General features: G+C 42.1%; 1 protein-coding gene across 5 annotated transcripts in view; it reads right to left on the bottom strand.

The window, feature by feature from the left end:
• LOC129015499 (RNA polymerase I-specific transcription initiation factor RRN3-like) overlaps positions 1–14,414 on the bottom strand; it is a 34,237-nt gene extending 19,823 nt beyond the window's left edge. Inside the window, exons 1-10 of one of the 5 annotated variants that reach the window (XM_054453589.2) lie at positions 14,223–14,388; positions 12,599–12,704; positions 11,404–11,460; positions 6,467–6,556; positions 6,231–6,360; positions 6,039–6,140; positions 5,725–5,784; positions 4,711–4,774; positions 3,585–3,654; positions 166–264 (exon numbers count right to left, since the gene is read on the bottom strand). In XM_054453589.2, coding sequence (XP_054309564.2) covers positions 166–264; positions 3,585–3,654; positions 4,711–4,774; positions 5,725–5,784; positions 6,039–6,140; positions 6,231–6,360; positions 6,467–6,556; positions 11,404–11,460; positions 12,599–12,704; positions 14,223–14,311 — 867 coding nt within the window. In that variant the 5' untranslated portion in view covers positions 14,312–14,388. Of the gene's footprint in view, positions 1–165; positions 265–3,584; positions 3,655–4,710; positions 4,775–5,724; positions 5,785–6,038; positions 6,143–6,230; positions 6,361–6,466; positions 6,557–11,403; positions 11,461–12,598; positions 12,705–14,222 lie in introns of all 5 variants that reach the window. The other 4 variants (XM_054453590.2, XM_054453592.2, XM_054453591.2 and 1 more) reach the window with 4 other exon arrangements.
• Between the last annotated feature and the right edge of the window lie 2,533 nt (positions 14,415–16,947).

The raw sequence follows: 16,947 nt of genomic DNA, 5'->3' as shown, positions 1-16,947 counted from the left end.
GTGATGTGCCTGCCTCGGCCTCCCAAAGTGCTGGGAATACAGGCGTGAGCCACCACACCTGGCCAAGTGGATTCTTTTCTATCACTGACTATTGTTTCCACATACTGTGATTATAACAAATTCAAGTCAGTAAATGAAAATAAAAATAGATTACTCAATACTTACATCCAACTTGAGTAGCTTTTCAATAATAAGCTCCAGAATTTCATGCCTCAAGGTTGGAAAATATACACTAATCCTCAGTAAGTTATGAACGTAACATTCCTAAAGCAGAAAACATAAGATAAAACATTTCAACAGAGAATAAATGTTTCACAGTTATGTAAGCAAAACATCAATTACATGACCTTTAGTTTCAAATATTTAAAAAGAAAAAAACAGACTATCCAGCAATACAAAAACTATACTGTTTCTACATGTATTATGTTCAGTATAATCATTTCAATTATCTCCAGTAAATGAAATTTTTAATTGGCATAACTAGGTTTTTAATAGCTGTATTGATAAAACTCATATCTCATACAATCACCAATTTAAAGTATACAATTTAAGTTTTTAATATATTCAGTTATGTGACCATCAACATAATCAATTTCAGAACATTTATTTTTCTTTTAGAGACAGGGTCTTGCTCTCTCTCTCAGGATGGGGTGCAGTGGTGCAATCATAGCTCACTGCAACCCTGAATTCCCAGGATAAGCAATCCTTCCTCCTCAGCCTCCCTAGTAGCTAGAACTACAGGTGCACACTACCACATCTGGTTAATTTTTCCTTTTAGAGAGACATGTTCTATGTTGCCCAGGCTGGTCTTCAACTCCTGGATCTTCCCACTTCAGCCTCCCGAAGTGCTGTGATTACAGGCATAAGCCACTGTGCCCAGCCAGCAATTTTGTAACATTTTAATCACTCTAAAAAGAAATCCTACATCCATTAGTGCACCCCTAAAAAATGAAGACCTTGGCAACCACTAGTCTGTGAATCTGCCTCTTCGAGACATTTCATATAAATGGAGTCCTATAATACATGTTTTTAGGGTTCAATCATGTTGTAACATGTAAACCATTCCTTTCATATCAATGGAGTCATATAATACACAGTCTTTTGGCATGTTTTTAGGGTCCAATCATGTTGTAACATATAAAGCATTCCTTTTTATTGCTGAGTAATATTCCATTGTACCATGTTTTGTCATCTGTTCATCAGTTGACAGACATTTGAGTTGCTTCTACTTGAGGCTAGTATGGATGATGCTGCTATGAACATCAATGTACAAGTTTTTCTGTGGACATATATTTTCATTTCTCTTGGGTATAAACCCAGCAATGGAACTGCTGAGTCATGTGTTAATTCTACATTTAAGCTTGAAGAAATGCCAGGCTATTTTCTAAAACAGCTGCACCATTTTACATTCTCACAGCAACATATGACAGTTCCAACGTTCCCATTTCTCCATATCCTTGTCAACACTTGTTACTGTCTTCTCATTCGGATTATAGCCATCCTTGTGGGTATGAAGTGAAACCATTTCCCTGATGGCTAATGATGTTGAGCTTCTTTTCATGTGCTTTTTTTTGCAGAAATGCCTATTCAGATCCTTTGCCCATTTCAATTGGGCTATTTGCCCTTTTATTATTCAATTATAAGAGTTCTTTACATATACAAGTCCATTACCAGACATAAAATTTAGAAATATTTCCTCCCATTATTTGGGGATTATTTTCATCTTCTTGAAGATGTCCTATGAAGCATAACAACGTTTAATTTTGAAGTACAATTGATGCATTTTTTCTTTGGTTGCTTGTGCTTAGGCATCAAATCTGGAAATTACTGCCTAATCCAACATCATGAAAATGTACTTGTTTTCTTCTCAGAGTTTTACAGTTTTTACTCTTCATGTAGGGCTTTTATTGAGTTCATTTTTGTATATGGATATCCATATGCTTCATTCTTTTGCATGTTCATATCCACTTCTGCCAGCATTTGTTGAAATGACTATTCTCCCCTATTCAATCGCCTTGAACAACTGGTTACTGTATGTTGGTCTTCTGTCCCGTAACCATGCTGAACTCATTTATTATCTCTAAAATTTCTTGTGTGTGTGTAAATTCCTTAGGATGACATATAAAATCACCTTGCAAAAGAGAGTTTATGCCTTCCTTTCCATCTGGATGCTTTTATTTCTTTTTCTTGCCTAACTGCCTTGGCTAGACAAGCAGCAAGAGCGGACATCCTTGTTTTGTTCTTTGTCTTAGGAAAAAACTTTTGGTCTCTCACCATTGAATATGATGTTAGCTGTGGGTTTTTCAGATGCCCTTTATCAGGTTGAGAAAATTTCCTTCTGTTTTTCTCATAAAAGGATATTGGTGTTTGTCACACACTTCTGCATCTACTGAGATGATTATGTGGTTTTTGTCCTTTGTTCTATTGCTACAAAATATTTTATTAATTCATTTGCAGGTACTAACTCAATCTCGGCTGGTCACGGTGGTTCACGCCTCTAATCCCAACACTTTGCGAGGTGGAGACGGGTAGATCACTTGAGGTCAGGAGTTCAAGACCAGTCTGGCCAACGTGGCAAAACCCCATCTCTACCAAAAACACAAAAATTAGCAGGGTGTGGTACCCCATGTCTATAGTCCCACCTACTCGGGAGGCTGAGGTGGGAGAGTCACTTGAACCCTGGAGGCAGAGGCTGCAGCGAGCCGAGATGATGCCACTGCACTCCAGCCTGGGTGACAGAGACTGTCCCTGCCGCCCCGAAAAAAAAAAATCAATCTTGCATTCCTAGCATCAGTCACACTTGGTCATGGTACATAATTCTTTTTGTATGCTACTAGATTCGGTATTCTACTAAGGCAACCACTATTAATTATTAAAAACTGCACAGATGATCTGAACATTGTATAAAAACTTAAGCAGAATTCTTCTATGGAAGGCTTTGTTTTCAGGTTAAAATAAGGCATGTACAATTAGTAATACATGAACTATTATCTTCTAATAATTCTTGTCCGTATGAGCATGCAGCCACTACAGATATTCCTGAAATGAACTCAGACCTTGACTTGCACATCGTAATAACAGAAAAAGGCACTGGGAATCCCCAGTAGCTGCTTTATAAGAAAGGAATCTGAGTCAAATTCTTAGACATCAGTTTAAAGTCTAGAAGACAAAGTAACCTTTAAGAAAAAGACCTAACATCAGCCGGGCACGGTGGTTCACTAATCCCAGCACTTTGGGAGGCCGAGGCGGGCAGATCACAAGGTCAGGCGTTCGATACCAGTGTGGCCAATATGGTGAAACCCTGTCTCTACTAAAAATACAAAAATTAGCTGGGCATGGTGGTAGGCGCCTGCAGTCCCAGCTACTGGGGAGGCTGAGGCAGGAGAATCGCTTGAACCCGAGGTTGCAGTGAGCCAAGATGACGCCATTGCACTCCAGCTTAGGCAACAGAGTGAGACTCGGTCTCAAAAAATAAATAAATAAATAAATAAAGACAGAAAAAGAAAGAAAAAGACCTAATATCATCTAAAATGAAATCATACAGACAACTTTTCCATGATATTCTCAATGAAAAGATTTCTTACCAGTGTTCTCTCTGATTTTCGAACAAATGGAAATTTTTCCACCAGTATTGGCATAAGAAACCACGGTGTCCTATTTTTAAAAAATTAAATCAATCCATGTTAACTTTACTTTCTAGAAAAGGAATAAAAAGGAAAACTACCATTCTAAAAGCAAATATCGATAGATATAGGAGGCAAACAGGAATCCCTGTCTCAAAGAACTGCAACTTTTTTGTTTTTTGAGACAGAGTTTCGCTCTTGTTGCCCAGGATGGAGTGCAGTGGCGCAATCTCGGCTCACTGCAACCTCTGCCTCCCGGGTTCAAGTGATTCTCCTGCCTCAGCCTCCTAAACAGCTGGGATTACAGGCATGCGCCACCACGCCCAGCTAATTTTGTATTTTTAGTAGAGACGGGGTTTCTCCATGTTGGTCAGGCTGGTCTCAAACTCCCGACCTCAGGTGATCCGCCCGCCTCAGCCTCCCAAAGTGCTGGGATTACAGGCGTGAGCCACCGTGCCCGGCCAGAACTGGAACTTACAATGTATAGCTTCTGAGAAAATCTATAATGACTTTGAGAAAATAAGCTTCTGTTAACTCTGATATCGAAAGCAAATCAAAGAGGGAGCTTCTCTCCCACAGACATGTAACAGCACTTTTGCTGACATTTCCCACTACACATGTATATTATTTTTAAAAGCAGAAAAAATTATCAAGTTGGATTTTTTTAAGTTAACAAATAATCAATGGACAGAGGGAACTAGAAGTCCACCCCTCCAAAAGCAACCCACAAACCTGAAAAGCTTTTCTTAGAAGTGCAATTTTTATTCATATGGCATGACACAAACACACCCAGGGGTTTCTCACTGAAAATTTTTGGATAGCATATCTGTCGAAGATAAAAGCAAAATTCCAACCACCATACAAAATTGGGGGAGAATCCACATACAAACTTTGGAAAACAATTAAAGAGAATAAATAGAAAATGGAAATGCCACTTTTTGTAGAATGTAATGTTTCCTCAAGTGGATAGAAAAAAAAATGCAATGTAAGACTCAAGCTTTAATACTATTAACATTTTATAATTTTTACTAATTGATTACAATTTTCTTGAGAATTAAACATTCAAAATAAGAAAAAGTATACTCACGATGGTACATATCTTGCTATTATTTGCAAGGCTCTGTGACATGTGTCAAAATTTGCAGGAAGATCTGAAAGGAGAAAAGTTGAGAGTATGAGCATCAAAACAAAACTGAAGGGCGACACACTTGAAACTAAAAATACATGCTGGCCAGGCACAGTGGCTCATGCCTGTAATCCCAGCACTTTGGGAGGTCGAGGTGGACGGATCATCTGAGGTCAGGAGTTCGAGACCAGCCTGACCAATATGGTGAAACCCCATCTCTACTAAAAATACAAAAATTAGCTGGGCATGGTGGCACACGCCTGTAGTCCCATCTACTCAGGAGGCTGAAGCAGGAGAATCACTTGAACCTGGGAGGCGAAGGCTGCAGTGAGCCGAGATCATACCACCGTACTCCAGCCTGGGCGACAGAGCGAGACTCTGTCTCAAAAAACAAACAAACAAAAAGTGACATACTTGAAGCTAAAAACACATGCTAACCAAAACGGAATAATTTATCAGAGAAATAATAATTTCAAGATTTTTCTCCACAACCATCAATGAAAACTAAATGGACTAAATATATAAATAATGCATTCAGGACAACTGACTGCATATCAATGGTAAATATAACAAAAAGATTATATCAAAGGTTGTCATTTGTTGCAGTCTACCTATTAGAATAGGTGCCAGGTATTCTGTGCTTTACTTTTTTTTTTTTTTTTAAAGACGACAATGTCTTGCCATCTTGTCCAGGCAGGGCTTGAACTCCTGGGCTCAAGCAATCCACCCACTTAAGCCTCCCAGGTCGCTGTGACTAAAGACACACACTACCCTGCGTAGTTGTGCTTTAAGCCTTTTTTAAGAAAATATTTGAAAAAAAAAATGTTTTTTTTTTTCAGAGACAAGGTCTCACTATGTTGCCCAGGCTGGTCTCAAACTCTTGGCCTCAAGTGATCCTCCTGTCTTGGCCTCCCAAAGTGCTGGGATTATGGGTGTAAGCTACTGTGCCCAGGCTTTAAACCTTTTTATACTTACTATCATCTTCATCATCAGAATCTGAAACATCTACATCGCCTTCCTTAATGATCACTCGGGCTTTTGAGGGAAAAAGAAAATATGTTATTCTGTCATTGATCTAGACAATGAATGGCTACACAAAAAAAGTTATTGACCTAGACAATGAACAGCTATACAAAAAAGTTATTTTTCCATAATCCAAAGTTAGCCCAATGATTAATTAAACGCACAATCTGAAAAAAAGTAAAGCAACTTTATAGTTTTTAAACAGCTAAAAATTCCTAGATTTCACCAGAAGTTCAATAAAGCAAATTACAACTCATAAAACTCACAGCAACAAATGAATCTAGACACCTCCATAGGGGTCATTACGGGGAACATATATCTACCACACCTGGTGCCAATATGCATCTGGAATCTTCCATCGTAGCAGTCTCTCATATATAAGGAGAAGGTGGTATTTTAGTAAAGAAGTATTAAAAAGAAAAAAGAAAATTCCAAGCAAGCAAAGACTAATGACTTACGAGGCACAAAATGGGAAGCAATCATGCTGAGACACGGTCTGAGGAAAACAGTCTGTGCTGATACAAGATTAGCAAGAAAAGCCAAATACTCTTCCACTACTGTTTGACTTCTATTCAACCAAGGCAATCTCTAGAGTGGGGGAAGAAAGATAAAAGCAGCATGTTATTAATATAACATATACTATTACCAAAGTTCTGAATTACACACTCGACAGTAAAATAAATGGTGAACTTACCAATATAATACTGATAAGCTGCTCGAAATCTTTTGTCAAGTACATGATAGAAGAACGGAATTCTAGCAGCCAGTTGATGATCTGGTCATCCTTAAGTTAAACAAAGAGTACTTTCAAAATCACAAATCCTCTAAGGTAATAGAAATTTACAGCTAGCTTATATCCATCGTTTATCAAGAATAGGTTGGGGGGAAAAGGTCACAAACTTGGAAGGAAATCAAAACTGGGTATCAAAACAGAAAAATACGTCACAATAAACTTAACTGTTTTAAAAAAGTAATCTAGTAACTCTAATACACAGGAAAAAGACTTAAATGCAATACTTCAGCCTGATCACTTTTGTTTGCCCTGAAAAAGCGAAATCACTTCAAATGTTGACACCTGGGACTTTTAAAAACTGCAGAACTCTAGCAGATTCAAATATTAGAAGATCACAAAGGAACAATAGCTCCCTCTATTTCCTCTATATTCAAGCTGACCAGGAAGCATGCTGATAAAACTCAGTCTAGGCTGATCAATTGGGGTCATGAATAAACATAACTTTTCTAAACCAAACCTGTGGCTGAGTTTAAATATATTATGATGTGTTTGTTCTGTATAAATGAGAGCCCCATTCCTCCATGAAATATTTTTCAGGCAATCAAATTACTGTTCATAATAATTGTTAGTGACATGAGAAGAACTGCTAAATTTGAAACACAATGTATAAAATACAGTGTCAATTATGTAAAATATTACTATATTAATTATATTCATGCATATACACTGCACAGGAAAAAAACCATTAAGAAAAAGCCCCTAATTTGTGGAAGGCTTAGACATATAAATAAAAGCAACACAAGGTCATACCTACAGGGATATTTATATGGAGTTATCATTTAGCGAGAATACACCATATGCCAGGCATGGTGTCTGACACTCTACATATATATCTTCTTCTAATCCTAAAAACTCTGCAAGATGTTTACTTATTCCCATTTTGCTGTTCAGGAAGCTGAGGCTAAGAACGATGAATAAGCAATCTGCCCAACCAAGAGGCCAGTAAAGAAGCAGGTCCAAACCTGTCTATCTCAGTCAAGGCTATCATCCGTTCACCGTCCCACACGCCTCCCTATATGTGGAGAAGAAGCTGTCCCCTTTTCCCCACCTTAATTCAGCTACTGAGTGCTTACTATGCCATATCCATGTGTCAAACTCCCACAGATCAACCATTTTCTGATGAAATCCCGAGTAGCCTGGCAGTAAAATAAAGTAAAACCACAACTCATTTGTACTATGGTAATTTCACATGTCCACAACTGTTAAGGATAACATTAACAGTAGCTCACTAAGGCCAAAGGCATGTAGAAAACAAGCTAAGTTAGTGTGCAAATAAAATAATCTATCCTATCTCTTTTCCACTAAAAAGGCTGCAACAAAACTATAAGGATAACATTTAAACTGTACCATTTTTAAAAGTAAATCAGGCTTGGCGTGGTGGCTCACGCCTGTAATCCCAACACTTTGGGAGGCCGAGGTGGGTGGATCACCTGAGGTTGGGAGTTTGAGACGAGCCTAACTAACATGGAGAAACCCCGTCTCTACTAAAAATACAAAATTAGCCGGGCGTGGTGGTGCATGCCCATAATCCCAGCTACTCGGGAGGCTGAGGCAGGAGAATTGCTTAAACCCCGGAGGCAGAGGTTGCAGTGAGCCAAGATCGTGCCATTGCACTCCAGCCTGGGCAACAAGAGCAAAACTCCGTCTCAAAAAGAAAAAAAAAAGTAAATCAGTTGCAGACTTTGATGCTTTAGTACTGAACTATTATTATTTCTACTAGCAGGCAGGAACAGTAGCTCATGCCTGTAATCCCAGCACTTTTGGGAGGCCAAGGCAGGAAGAGACTGCTTGAGCCCAGGAATTTGAGACCAGCCTGGGCAACAAAGGGAGACCTCGTCTCTAGAAAAATTATTCAGGCATGGTAGCACATGCTTGTGGTCCTATGTACTCGGGATCCTGAGGTGGGAAGATTGCTTGAGCCTGGGAGGTTGAGGCTGCAGTGAGCCATGATCGGGCCCATTTCACTCCAGCCTGGGTGACAGAGCAAGACCCTGTCTCAAGACAAAAAAAGTTCTACTTGCAACACTCCACACAACTAGTGCAATTCGTGGTATGTCAAAATACCAAGAATGAGAACTGCTGATACAAACTACAGTGGAACACAAAGAAAATGTCCCTTTGTATCTGGGAAAGAAGGCAGGAGTCAGGAAAAGCTTTAAAGAGAAAGTGATGCTTCAGCTGTCTTTAAACAGTAACGCAGTTGAGTCTTTTCTGGAAGTTCTACTTCTTACAGAAGGAAAAGTATGTTTTCAGAAAACTGAAAGACGTTCAGTATGGCTGGCATGTATAGTGAGCAAGCCAACAGATAATAAATCTGGGGAACAAAGAAGCACCAAATAGACCATGGAAGGCCTTGTAAACCAGATCTGTAACTAGAGAGATCTGGAAGTGCGGGAAACGGACTCAATGAAGGAACAACTATGTGCTTAGAGAGAACCAGGGAAAGCTCCATTAAAGATGGAGCCCAGCCAAGGGTAGACATGCCAAGTTTGGAGCACCTATGATGATTCTGGGTAAATGCATCTAACAGACAGTTAAGAAACAAGTCTAAGCCGGGTGCAGTGGCTCACTTTGGGAGGCTGAGGCGCTTTGGGAGGCTGAGGCGGGTGGATCACTTGAGGTCAGGAGTTTGAGACCAGCCTGGCCAGCATGGTGAAACCCCAAATCTACTGAAAATACAAAAAAATTAGCTGGGCATGGTGGCATGGCTACTCGGGAAGCTGAGGTGGGAGGATGGCTTGAACCCAGGAGGCAGAGATTGCAGTGAGCCAAGATCATCCCACTACACTATGGCCTAGGTGACAGAGCAAGACTCTGTTCTGCCCCGGTCCCCAAAAACAAAAATGAAACAAGTCTGGAGGCCACAAGAGCAATCCTGGCTACAGACACAAATATATTAGGACACAGGCAGACTTCAAAGCCATGAAGGGAAATGAGGATATCACACAGAAGGTTCTACAGAGTGAGAAAAGAGTCAAGTTTTGAAGCCCAATCAACACCGAATTTAAGATCAAGAACCTATCGAGAGATACTAGAGATTAAAGGATCACTGGCTGGGCGTGGGAGCTCACGCCTGTAATCCCAGCATGTTGGGAGGCCGAGGCGGGCAGATCACGAGGTCAGAAGATCCAGACCATCCTGGCTAACATGGTGAAACCCCCTCTCTACTAAAAATACAAAAAATTAGCCGGGGGTGGTGGCGGGCGCGTGTAGTCCCAGCTACTCGGGAGGCTGAGGCAGGAGAATCGCTTGAACCCGGGAAGCGGAGCTTGCAGTGAGCCAAGATCACGCCATTGCACTCCAGCCTGGGCGACAGAGCGAGACTCCGTCTCAAAAAAAAAAAGAGATTAAAGGATCAGAAGACAGGAGGATCAGAAACACTGAAGTTTTAACAAGTGGGTGGCCAACAGTGTCGGCTGATACAAGGAACACAAGGCTTAAAAAAATAAGTCCACTGAGGCTGGGCTCAGTGGCTCACACTTGTAATCCCAGCACTTTGGGAGGCCGAGGCAGGCAGGTCACCTGAGGTCAGGAGTTCGAGACCAGCCTGGCCAACATGGTGAAACCCTGTCTCTACTAAAAATAAAAAAATTAACCAGGCATGGTGGCGGGTGACTGTAATCCCAGCTATTTGGGAGGCTGAGGCAGGAGAACTGCTTGAACCCAGGAGGCAAAGGTTGCAGTGAGCCCAGATCACACCACTGCACTCCAGCCTGGGTGACAAGAATGAGACTTTGTCTCAAAAAAAAAGTCTACTGAAATCAGCATGTAAAAAAAAACATGGGTAACCTGTCAGGGTAATTACTACAGTGATAAGAAGAGTGTACTTAAATGTGAGTGAGAAATGATACAGCACAGTCAGCTGGAACAAAAACAACAGATGACAATTACTGCCCTTACTTTGAGTCAGAGACTGTTCTAAGTGCTTCTTGCATATTAGCTCATTGAATCCTTGTTAAATATTTCCATGTTTAAAGCCAGGCACAGTGGCATGCACCTATAGTCCCAGCTTTTTAGAAGGCTGGAGAGAAAGGATCATTTGAGGCCAGGAGTTCAAGGCTGTAGTGCACTGTGATCACACCTGTGAATAGCCAGAGCAACACAGCAAGACCACATCTCTTAAAAAGCAAAACAGAACACTCCATATTTTTTTAAATCTCTATTGTTTTCTTGGTTTTACATAGTGGAAAATAGAGGCAGAGAGGTTAAAACAATTTGCTCAAGATCACACACTGGATAATAAAATTGGAATTTTATTCCAGGCAATCTAACTACCGCTGCCATGGTAATAAACTATTCTCTTCAAAACTGGGCAGGAAAGGAAGAATGGTGAAACAAAATGTACTAAGGTTTTACTACACGATAGGTGGATCTTGAACCTGGAAATGCTCAATCAGTGGTTTTTCTTTGGTTTGTTTTAGCTTTAAAGAGACAGGAGAGTTGCATGCAGCATGGAGGAAAGAGGTAGTAATCTAATAGAAAGGAAGCATTAGAGCAGGGTTTCCCAGCCTCAACACTGTTGTCATTTGGGGCTGGATCACTCTTGGTTATGGGAGGCTGCCCTGTGCACTGTGAGATGTTTAGCAGCATCTCTGTCATTCACCCACTAGATGCCAGTAGCACCCTTTCCTCCCAATTGTGACAAACAAAAATATCTGCAGCCATCACCAAATGTCTTCTAGGGGGTAAAACTGTCCCTGGTTGAGAACCACCAGATTAAAGTAAGGGAGGACCATGGAGAGAGCAAGTTCTGGAGGACAGAATGGGACCCAAAGAGCAAACTATGTCTGTATAAAGTGGCAATAATTTTGCTAATGATCAAACACAAAATTAATTACCTTTATGTCTGGATCTAACAGCTGGTTCTTCAACAACTCAAAGTCATTTGTTTCACCCTTAACAAGAAGGGGAAAGAATTAAGTTATGCTTTTGTTTCCTGTTTAGTATCAACAGCAAGACTTTTAACCGTACCTTAACATCAGATGAAATTATAAAAGGAACACTAACTTTCACATGTCAATTGAGGATTAAAAAATAATGACTACAAAAATTTAAACACTCATGTTAGTGCAGCCAGAGGGCTTGTAAAAAGGAAAATGATAAGCTACATTTAGCTGTATTTCTGTATTGACATTTGAATATAATAGTTGATACTCCTGCGAATTCTCAAAAAGCATGAGGGAAAAAAACAGCCAGCTATAATGATCTAATTCAGAAGGATCTAAAAAAGTATTCACTCAAATATGGATACAAATGGATATTACATATAAACATACAGTTACTTAACATTTTCCCTCTATTGCTGAGATATAGCAGAAATGCTTCTAAACTACCACAAAAACAAAAATCTCTATTCAGAGAACTGGTTTACTGTCCCAAAGTAATGCTTAGGTAAGTTCCTCCTCAAAAAATAAAATGCTGTAGGCCAGGCATGGTGGCTCACGTCTGTAATCCCAGCACTTTGGGAGGCCGAGGCGGGTGGATCACAAGGTCAGGAGTTCGAGACCAGCCTGGCCAACATGGTGAAACCCCATCTCTACTAAAAAAATTAAAAAATTAGTCCAGTGTAGTGGTGCGTGCCTGTAACCCCAGCTATTCAGAAGACCGAGGCAGGAGAACTGCTTGAACCTGGGAGGTGGAGGATGCAGTGAGCCAAGATCACGCCACTGCACTCCAGCCTGGGCGACAGAGTGAAACTCTGGCACAAATAAATAAATAAATAAAATAAACAAATAAAATGCTGTAATTGTTTTTAATTCTAGCACTTGCTAAAGTTAAAAGATGCTTTGTAAATAAAGCATTTGAAGAGGTGAAACCTCAGCAAAGACCAGAGTTTTTTTTTTTTTTGAGACGGTGGGGGAAAAAACGACTCTACTACTCTAATTTTGCACTGACGGCATCATGCTATTATTAAATATTTGATTTCAACTGGTATCTTAATTAATCTTGCTATTTCTATTGGTCTTTAGTATAACAGCAATAGTTGTATTCTGACCTGACCAAAAGCAAACCTCACACATTATCTTCTCTTACCTTTTTGTACTTCAGCAAGACTTCTGTCACAGTTCCACCAAACCAAACAGTTTTTCTTGGGGGAGAACTGAAAAAATCATTCTCTAATGCACGCATATTTGAAATCCTGTGGAACCAAGATTAACAAGCTATTAAGTTCATGAAAATAATAAAAATTATAATAGCCAACATTTATTGAACCAACATAATTCAGTGGGACTATTCTTAAGGCCTCTTTACTGGTCTCCCTGCTTCCACTCTTAACCAACAATCCCTCCTTTGCTCAGCAACCAATAACTGTCTTCCCACTGCACTTACAGTAAAAATCCAAATCTCTCAGTGTGGTCTTTAAGATCCTACATTAATCTGGCCCCTGCCTACCTCTCTCACCTCATCTCCAACAACTTGTTTTACTACAGCCATAATGTCTTTTCTGCTCTTCAAACAAGCCAAGCTGTTTCTCATTTCACTTACTGTTCACTCTCTTGGAAATACTCTTTTCCCAAATCTCTACGTGGCTGGATTTTTTTTTTGAGATGGAGTCTTGCTCTGCTGCCCAGGCTAGAATGCAGTGGTGTGATCTGCAACCTCCATCTCCCGGGTTCAAGCAATTCTCCTGCCTCAGCCTCCTGAGTAGCTGGGATTACAGGCACCTGCCACCATGCCCAGCTAATTTTTGTATTTTCAGTAGAGACGAGGTTTCGCATGTTGGCCAGGCTGGTCTCCAACTCCTGACTTCAGGTGATCCGCCCGCCTCGGCCTCCCAAAGTGCTGGGATTACAGGCGTGAGCAACCGCACCCGGCCTAGATTTCTGTATTCATTCAAGTGGAAGCTCAAATGTCAGATGTCCTCCCCATGATAAATCTCAAATACTCCTTCTCTCCCTTCTCCCCGCCCCCATTACCTTGTTGTATAACTGAAATCATCGTGTTCGTTTATTTATTGGCCTATGTACTGCCTTCCGCCCTATGCTGTAAGCTCTGTAGAAAGCAGGGACATTAGTGTCTTTGGATAAACCACTGTCCCCAGTGTTTAACACAGTAAGCAGGAGCTCGATAAATATTATGAATCATATTACGCTAATTGTTTTACAAGGTTTGCTTCACTTACACAGAGTAAATTAATGAAAAACATAGCATCGTAATGACTCTGAAAGTTAAACGCCAAGAGTGCTATGGGGGTTAGGGATTTTAAAAGTGGAGCAAAATAAAGACTGCTAAACAAATACGTGTGTCAAAACAAATTTCAAACAAAAAACATGTAATATTCAATTTGCCATGAGTGACAACGTTCGGCTGATAAACCAAATAGCCCAGGGAAATCCCTTCCAAATTTGGACGAAGAAGCGGGAAGGAAGAGGGGTCAAGGCGCAGAAGGCAGTACCCAGGCCTGGGAAATCACGAGGAAACACAGTCGGGAAAGGGGGCCTCCAGAACAGAGAACATACTCATTTTTCCAGGCCCCATCCATGTCTATTACCCAGTTAGGAGGAATGAACTCATTTCTGCGAACGTGAGATGACCTTCGACCCCGTGCTCCTACTACACGCCATTAGCTTTGTCCCACATCCTTTCAACCCACTCCTCTAAGCGCGGTCCTGAGCTCTGGTCCCAGACGCGCAGAAGGAAGCGGCCTGAATCTTACCCAGTCCTCGACTCGCCCAGCGTCTTGACTGCAGAGGACGAAGTGGCCGCATCTCCCGGCAAACGCGTGTGAAGCAACGGTGCCGCCATTGGGCCGAACTAACGCGACCGCTGCGCCTCACGCTGGATTCCCAGCCCCTTCCAGCCACAGCCTCTGTCCCGGAAGTTGCGCGTGCCAGCACAACCTTCAGCCAATCAGGAGCCCCGCTTGGGGAGGGCGTATGCTCTTGGCGGGCTAGAGCGCCGCCAAAACCCGCTCCTCATTCTACTTGGACGACTTGTTCCACCCAGCGCCAGTGCGGGAGTATAAGGAGAGACGGGAAGGACCGGCTCCATCCAGCCCTGAGGATCCCAAAGAAAGGGTGGAAACACCCTGGATGTGCTAAGCTGTGGCCGGGTACACTCCAGTGTTAATTTTTTGGAGTCAAAGCCTCCCTCAGTCAAATCGAAGAAACTGAAGCACTTGTGACTGACCCAGATCTTCACGGAGGAAAGGGAATTGGAACCCAGCTGACCCAGAAGCCTGGGCTCTATACTCAATGTAGCATTCTCACAGACACCCAAGATAACGTTATCCTCATGGAAACGAGCTCCACGAAGTGACCTACCCCAGAGCCTCAAGGCTGTGATGATGCTGGAATGAGAAACAACAGGAGAGTTACCAAGAGGTGTTACCCCGTTGACTTTATTTATTTATTTATGTATTTATTTATTTTTTCTTTTGAGACCGAGTTTTGCCCTGTTGCCCAGGTGGAGTGCAGTGGTGTGATCTCAGCTCACTGCAACCTCCGCCTCCCCGGTTTAAGCAATTCTCGTGCCTCAGCCTCCCGAGTAGCTGGGATTACAGGAGCATGCCACCACACCCGGCTAATTTTTGTATTTTTAGTGGAGACGGGGTTGCACTGTGTTGGCCAGGCCGGTCTCGAACTCATGACCTCAGGTCATCCACCCGCCTCGGCCTCCCAAAGTGCTGGGATTACAAGCGTGAGCCACCGCGCCCGGCCAAACTTAAATTTTTAAAAGAGGAACAGGAGTCAGCCAGACCAACAAAAGAGCAACTGGTGTTCCAAGCATAGGAAACAGAGGAAACAGAGGCCAAAACCTCGGGACTGTGGAGGATGTAGAGGGAGAGCAGGGGCTGCCCCTACTCTCAGGGAGGGGAAAAGGTTGCAACTTTGGAAACTGTACAGGCCTATCAAAAATACAAAAATATCCAGCCTGTGTGACACGGTGAAACTCCCATCTCTACAAAAAATTTAAAAAATAAAAATAATACAAATTATCTGGGTGTGGTGGCACACACCTGTAGTCCCAGCTACGCGGGAGGCTGAGGATTGCTTGAGCCTGGGAGATAGCACCACTGCACTCCTGCTTGGGCAACAGAGTGAGACCCTGTCTCAAAATAAATAAATAAATTTTTAAAAATGCATATGTATGGGCCCGGCGCAGTGGCTCATGCCTGTTATCCCAACACTTTGGGAGGCCGAGGCAGGTGGATCACCTGAGGCCAGAAGTTTGAGACCAGCCTGGCCAACATGACAAAACCCTGTCTCTACTAAAAATACAAAATTAGCCAGGCATGGTGGCAGTGCCTGTAATCCCAGCTACTTGGGAGGCTGAGGCAGAATAGCTTGAACCCAGGAGGCAGAGGTTGCAGTGAGCCAAGATCGTGCCATTGCACTCCAGCCTGGGTGATGAGCGAAACTGTGTCTCAAAAAAAAAAAAAAAAAAAGGGTGTGTGTGTATGTGTGTTTATATGTATCTCTCTCCAGGAGTTCAAGACCAGCTTGGGCAACATATGGTGGTGCATACCTGTAGTCCCAGCTACTTGAAAACTGAGGAGGGAGGATCGCTTGAGCCCTGGAGGTCAAGGCTGCAGTGAGCTGTGATTGCACCCCTGCACTCCAGCCTGGGCAACAGAGCTAGACCCTATTTCACAAAATAAAATACAGCAATTTTTTTTTTTTTTTTTTTTTTTTTGAGACAGAGTCTCGCTCTGTCACCCAGGCTGGAGTACAGTGTCGTGATCTCGGCTCACTGCAACCTCAGCTTCTCAGGTTCAAGCGATACTTGTGCCTCAGCCTCCCCAGTAGCTAGGATTACAGGCATGCACCACCATGCCCAGCTAATGTTTGTATTTTTAGTATGTATTTTGGCCAGGCTGGTCTCGAACTCTTGACCTCAAGTGATCCGCCCGACTTGGCATCCCACAATGCTGGGATTACAGGCATGAGCCACCACTCCCCACCAGCAGTTGGTTAAACATAAACCATAGCTCTGTTTTGCAACAGTGTAAAATCAGTAACTGTCTTTCCTGAGTCTCTATTTGGTCCTTACTGAGTTCCTTGGGAATGTTGGACAGGAATCATCTGTGTCTCAAGGACAGAGGAAATAATTGCACCCTAGCTCACAAAGATACTTCAAGATAACTGTTTAAATGAGAATCTCTTCTTCACTTCCAAGGCAAAGCAAAGCAAAAACAAAAAGCAACAATAGCAAAACAGCAATTTGACAATTATCTATTTTGTTTTGTTTTGGTTTGAGACAGGATCTCATTGTCTAGCCCAAGTTAGAGCGCAATGGCGCGATCACGGCTCGCTGCAGCCTCGGGCTCCTACAGCTTAAGCAATCCTCTCACCTCAGCCTCCCAAACCCACACCACCAAGCCCAGCTAATTTTTTGTATTTTTGGTAAATACGAGGTCTCACTTTGTTGCCCAGGCTGGT

This window comes from Pongo pygmaeus, chromosome 18 (assembly GCF_028885625.2).
Source record: "Pongo pygmaeus isolate AG05252 chromosome 18, NHGRI_mPonPyg2-v2.0_pri, whole genome shotgun sequence".
NCBI classification, from domain to species: Eukaryota; Metazoa; Chordata; class Mammalia; order Primates; family Hominidae; genus Pongo; species Pongo pygmaeus.
Note: the sequence above shows the minus strand (reverse complement) of the source record. Positions and strands in the feature narration are given on the sequence as shown.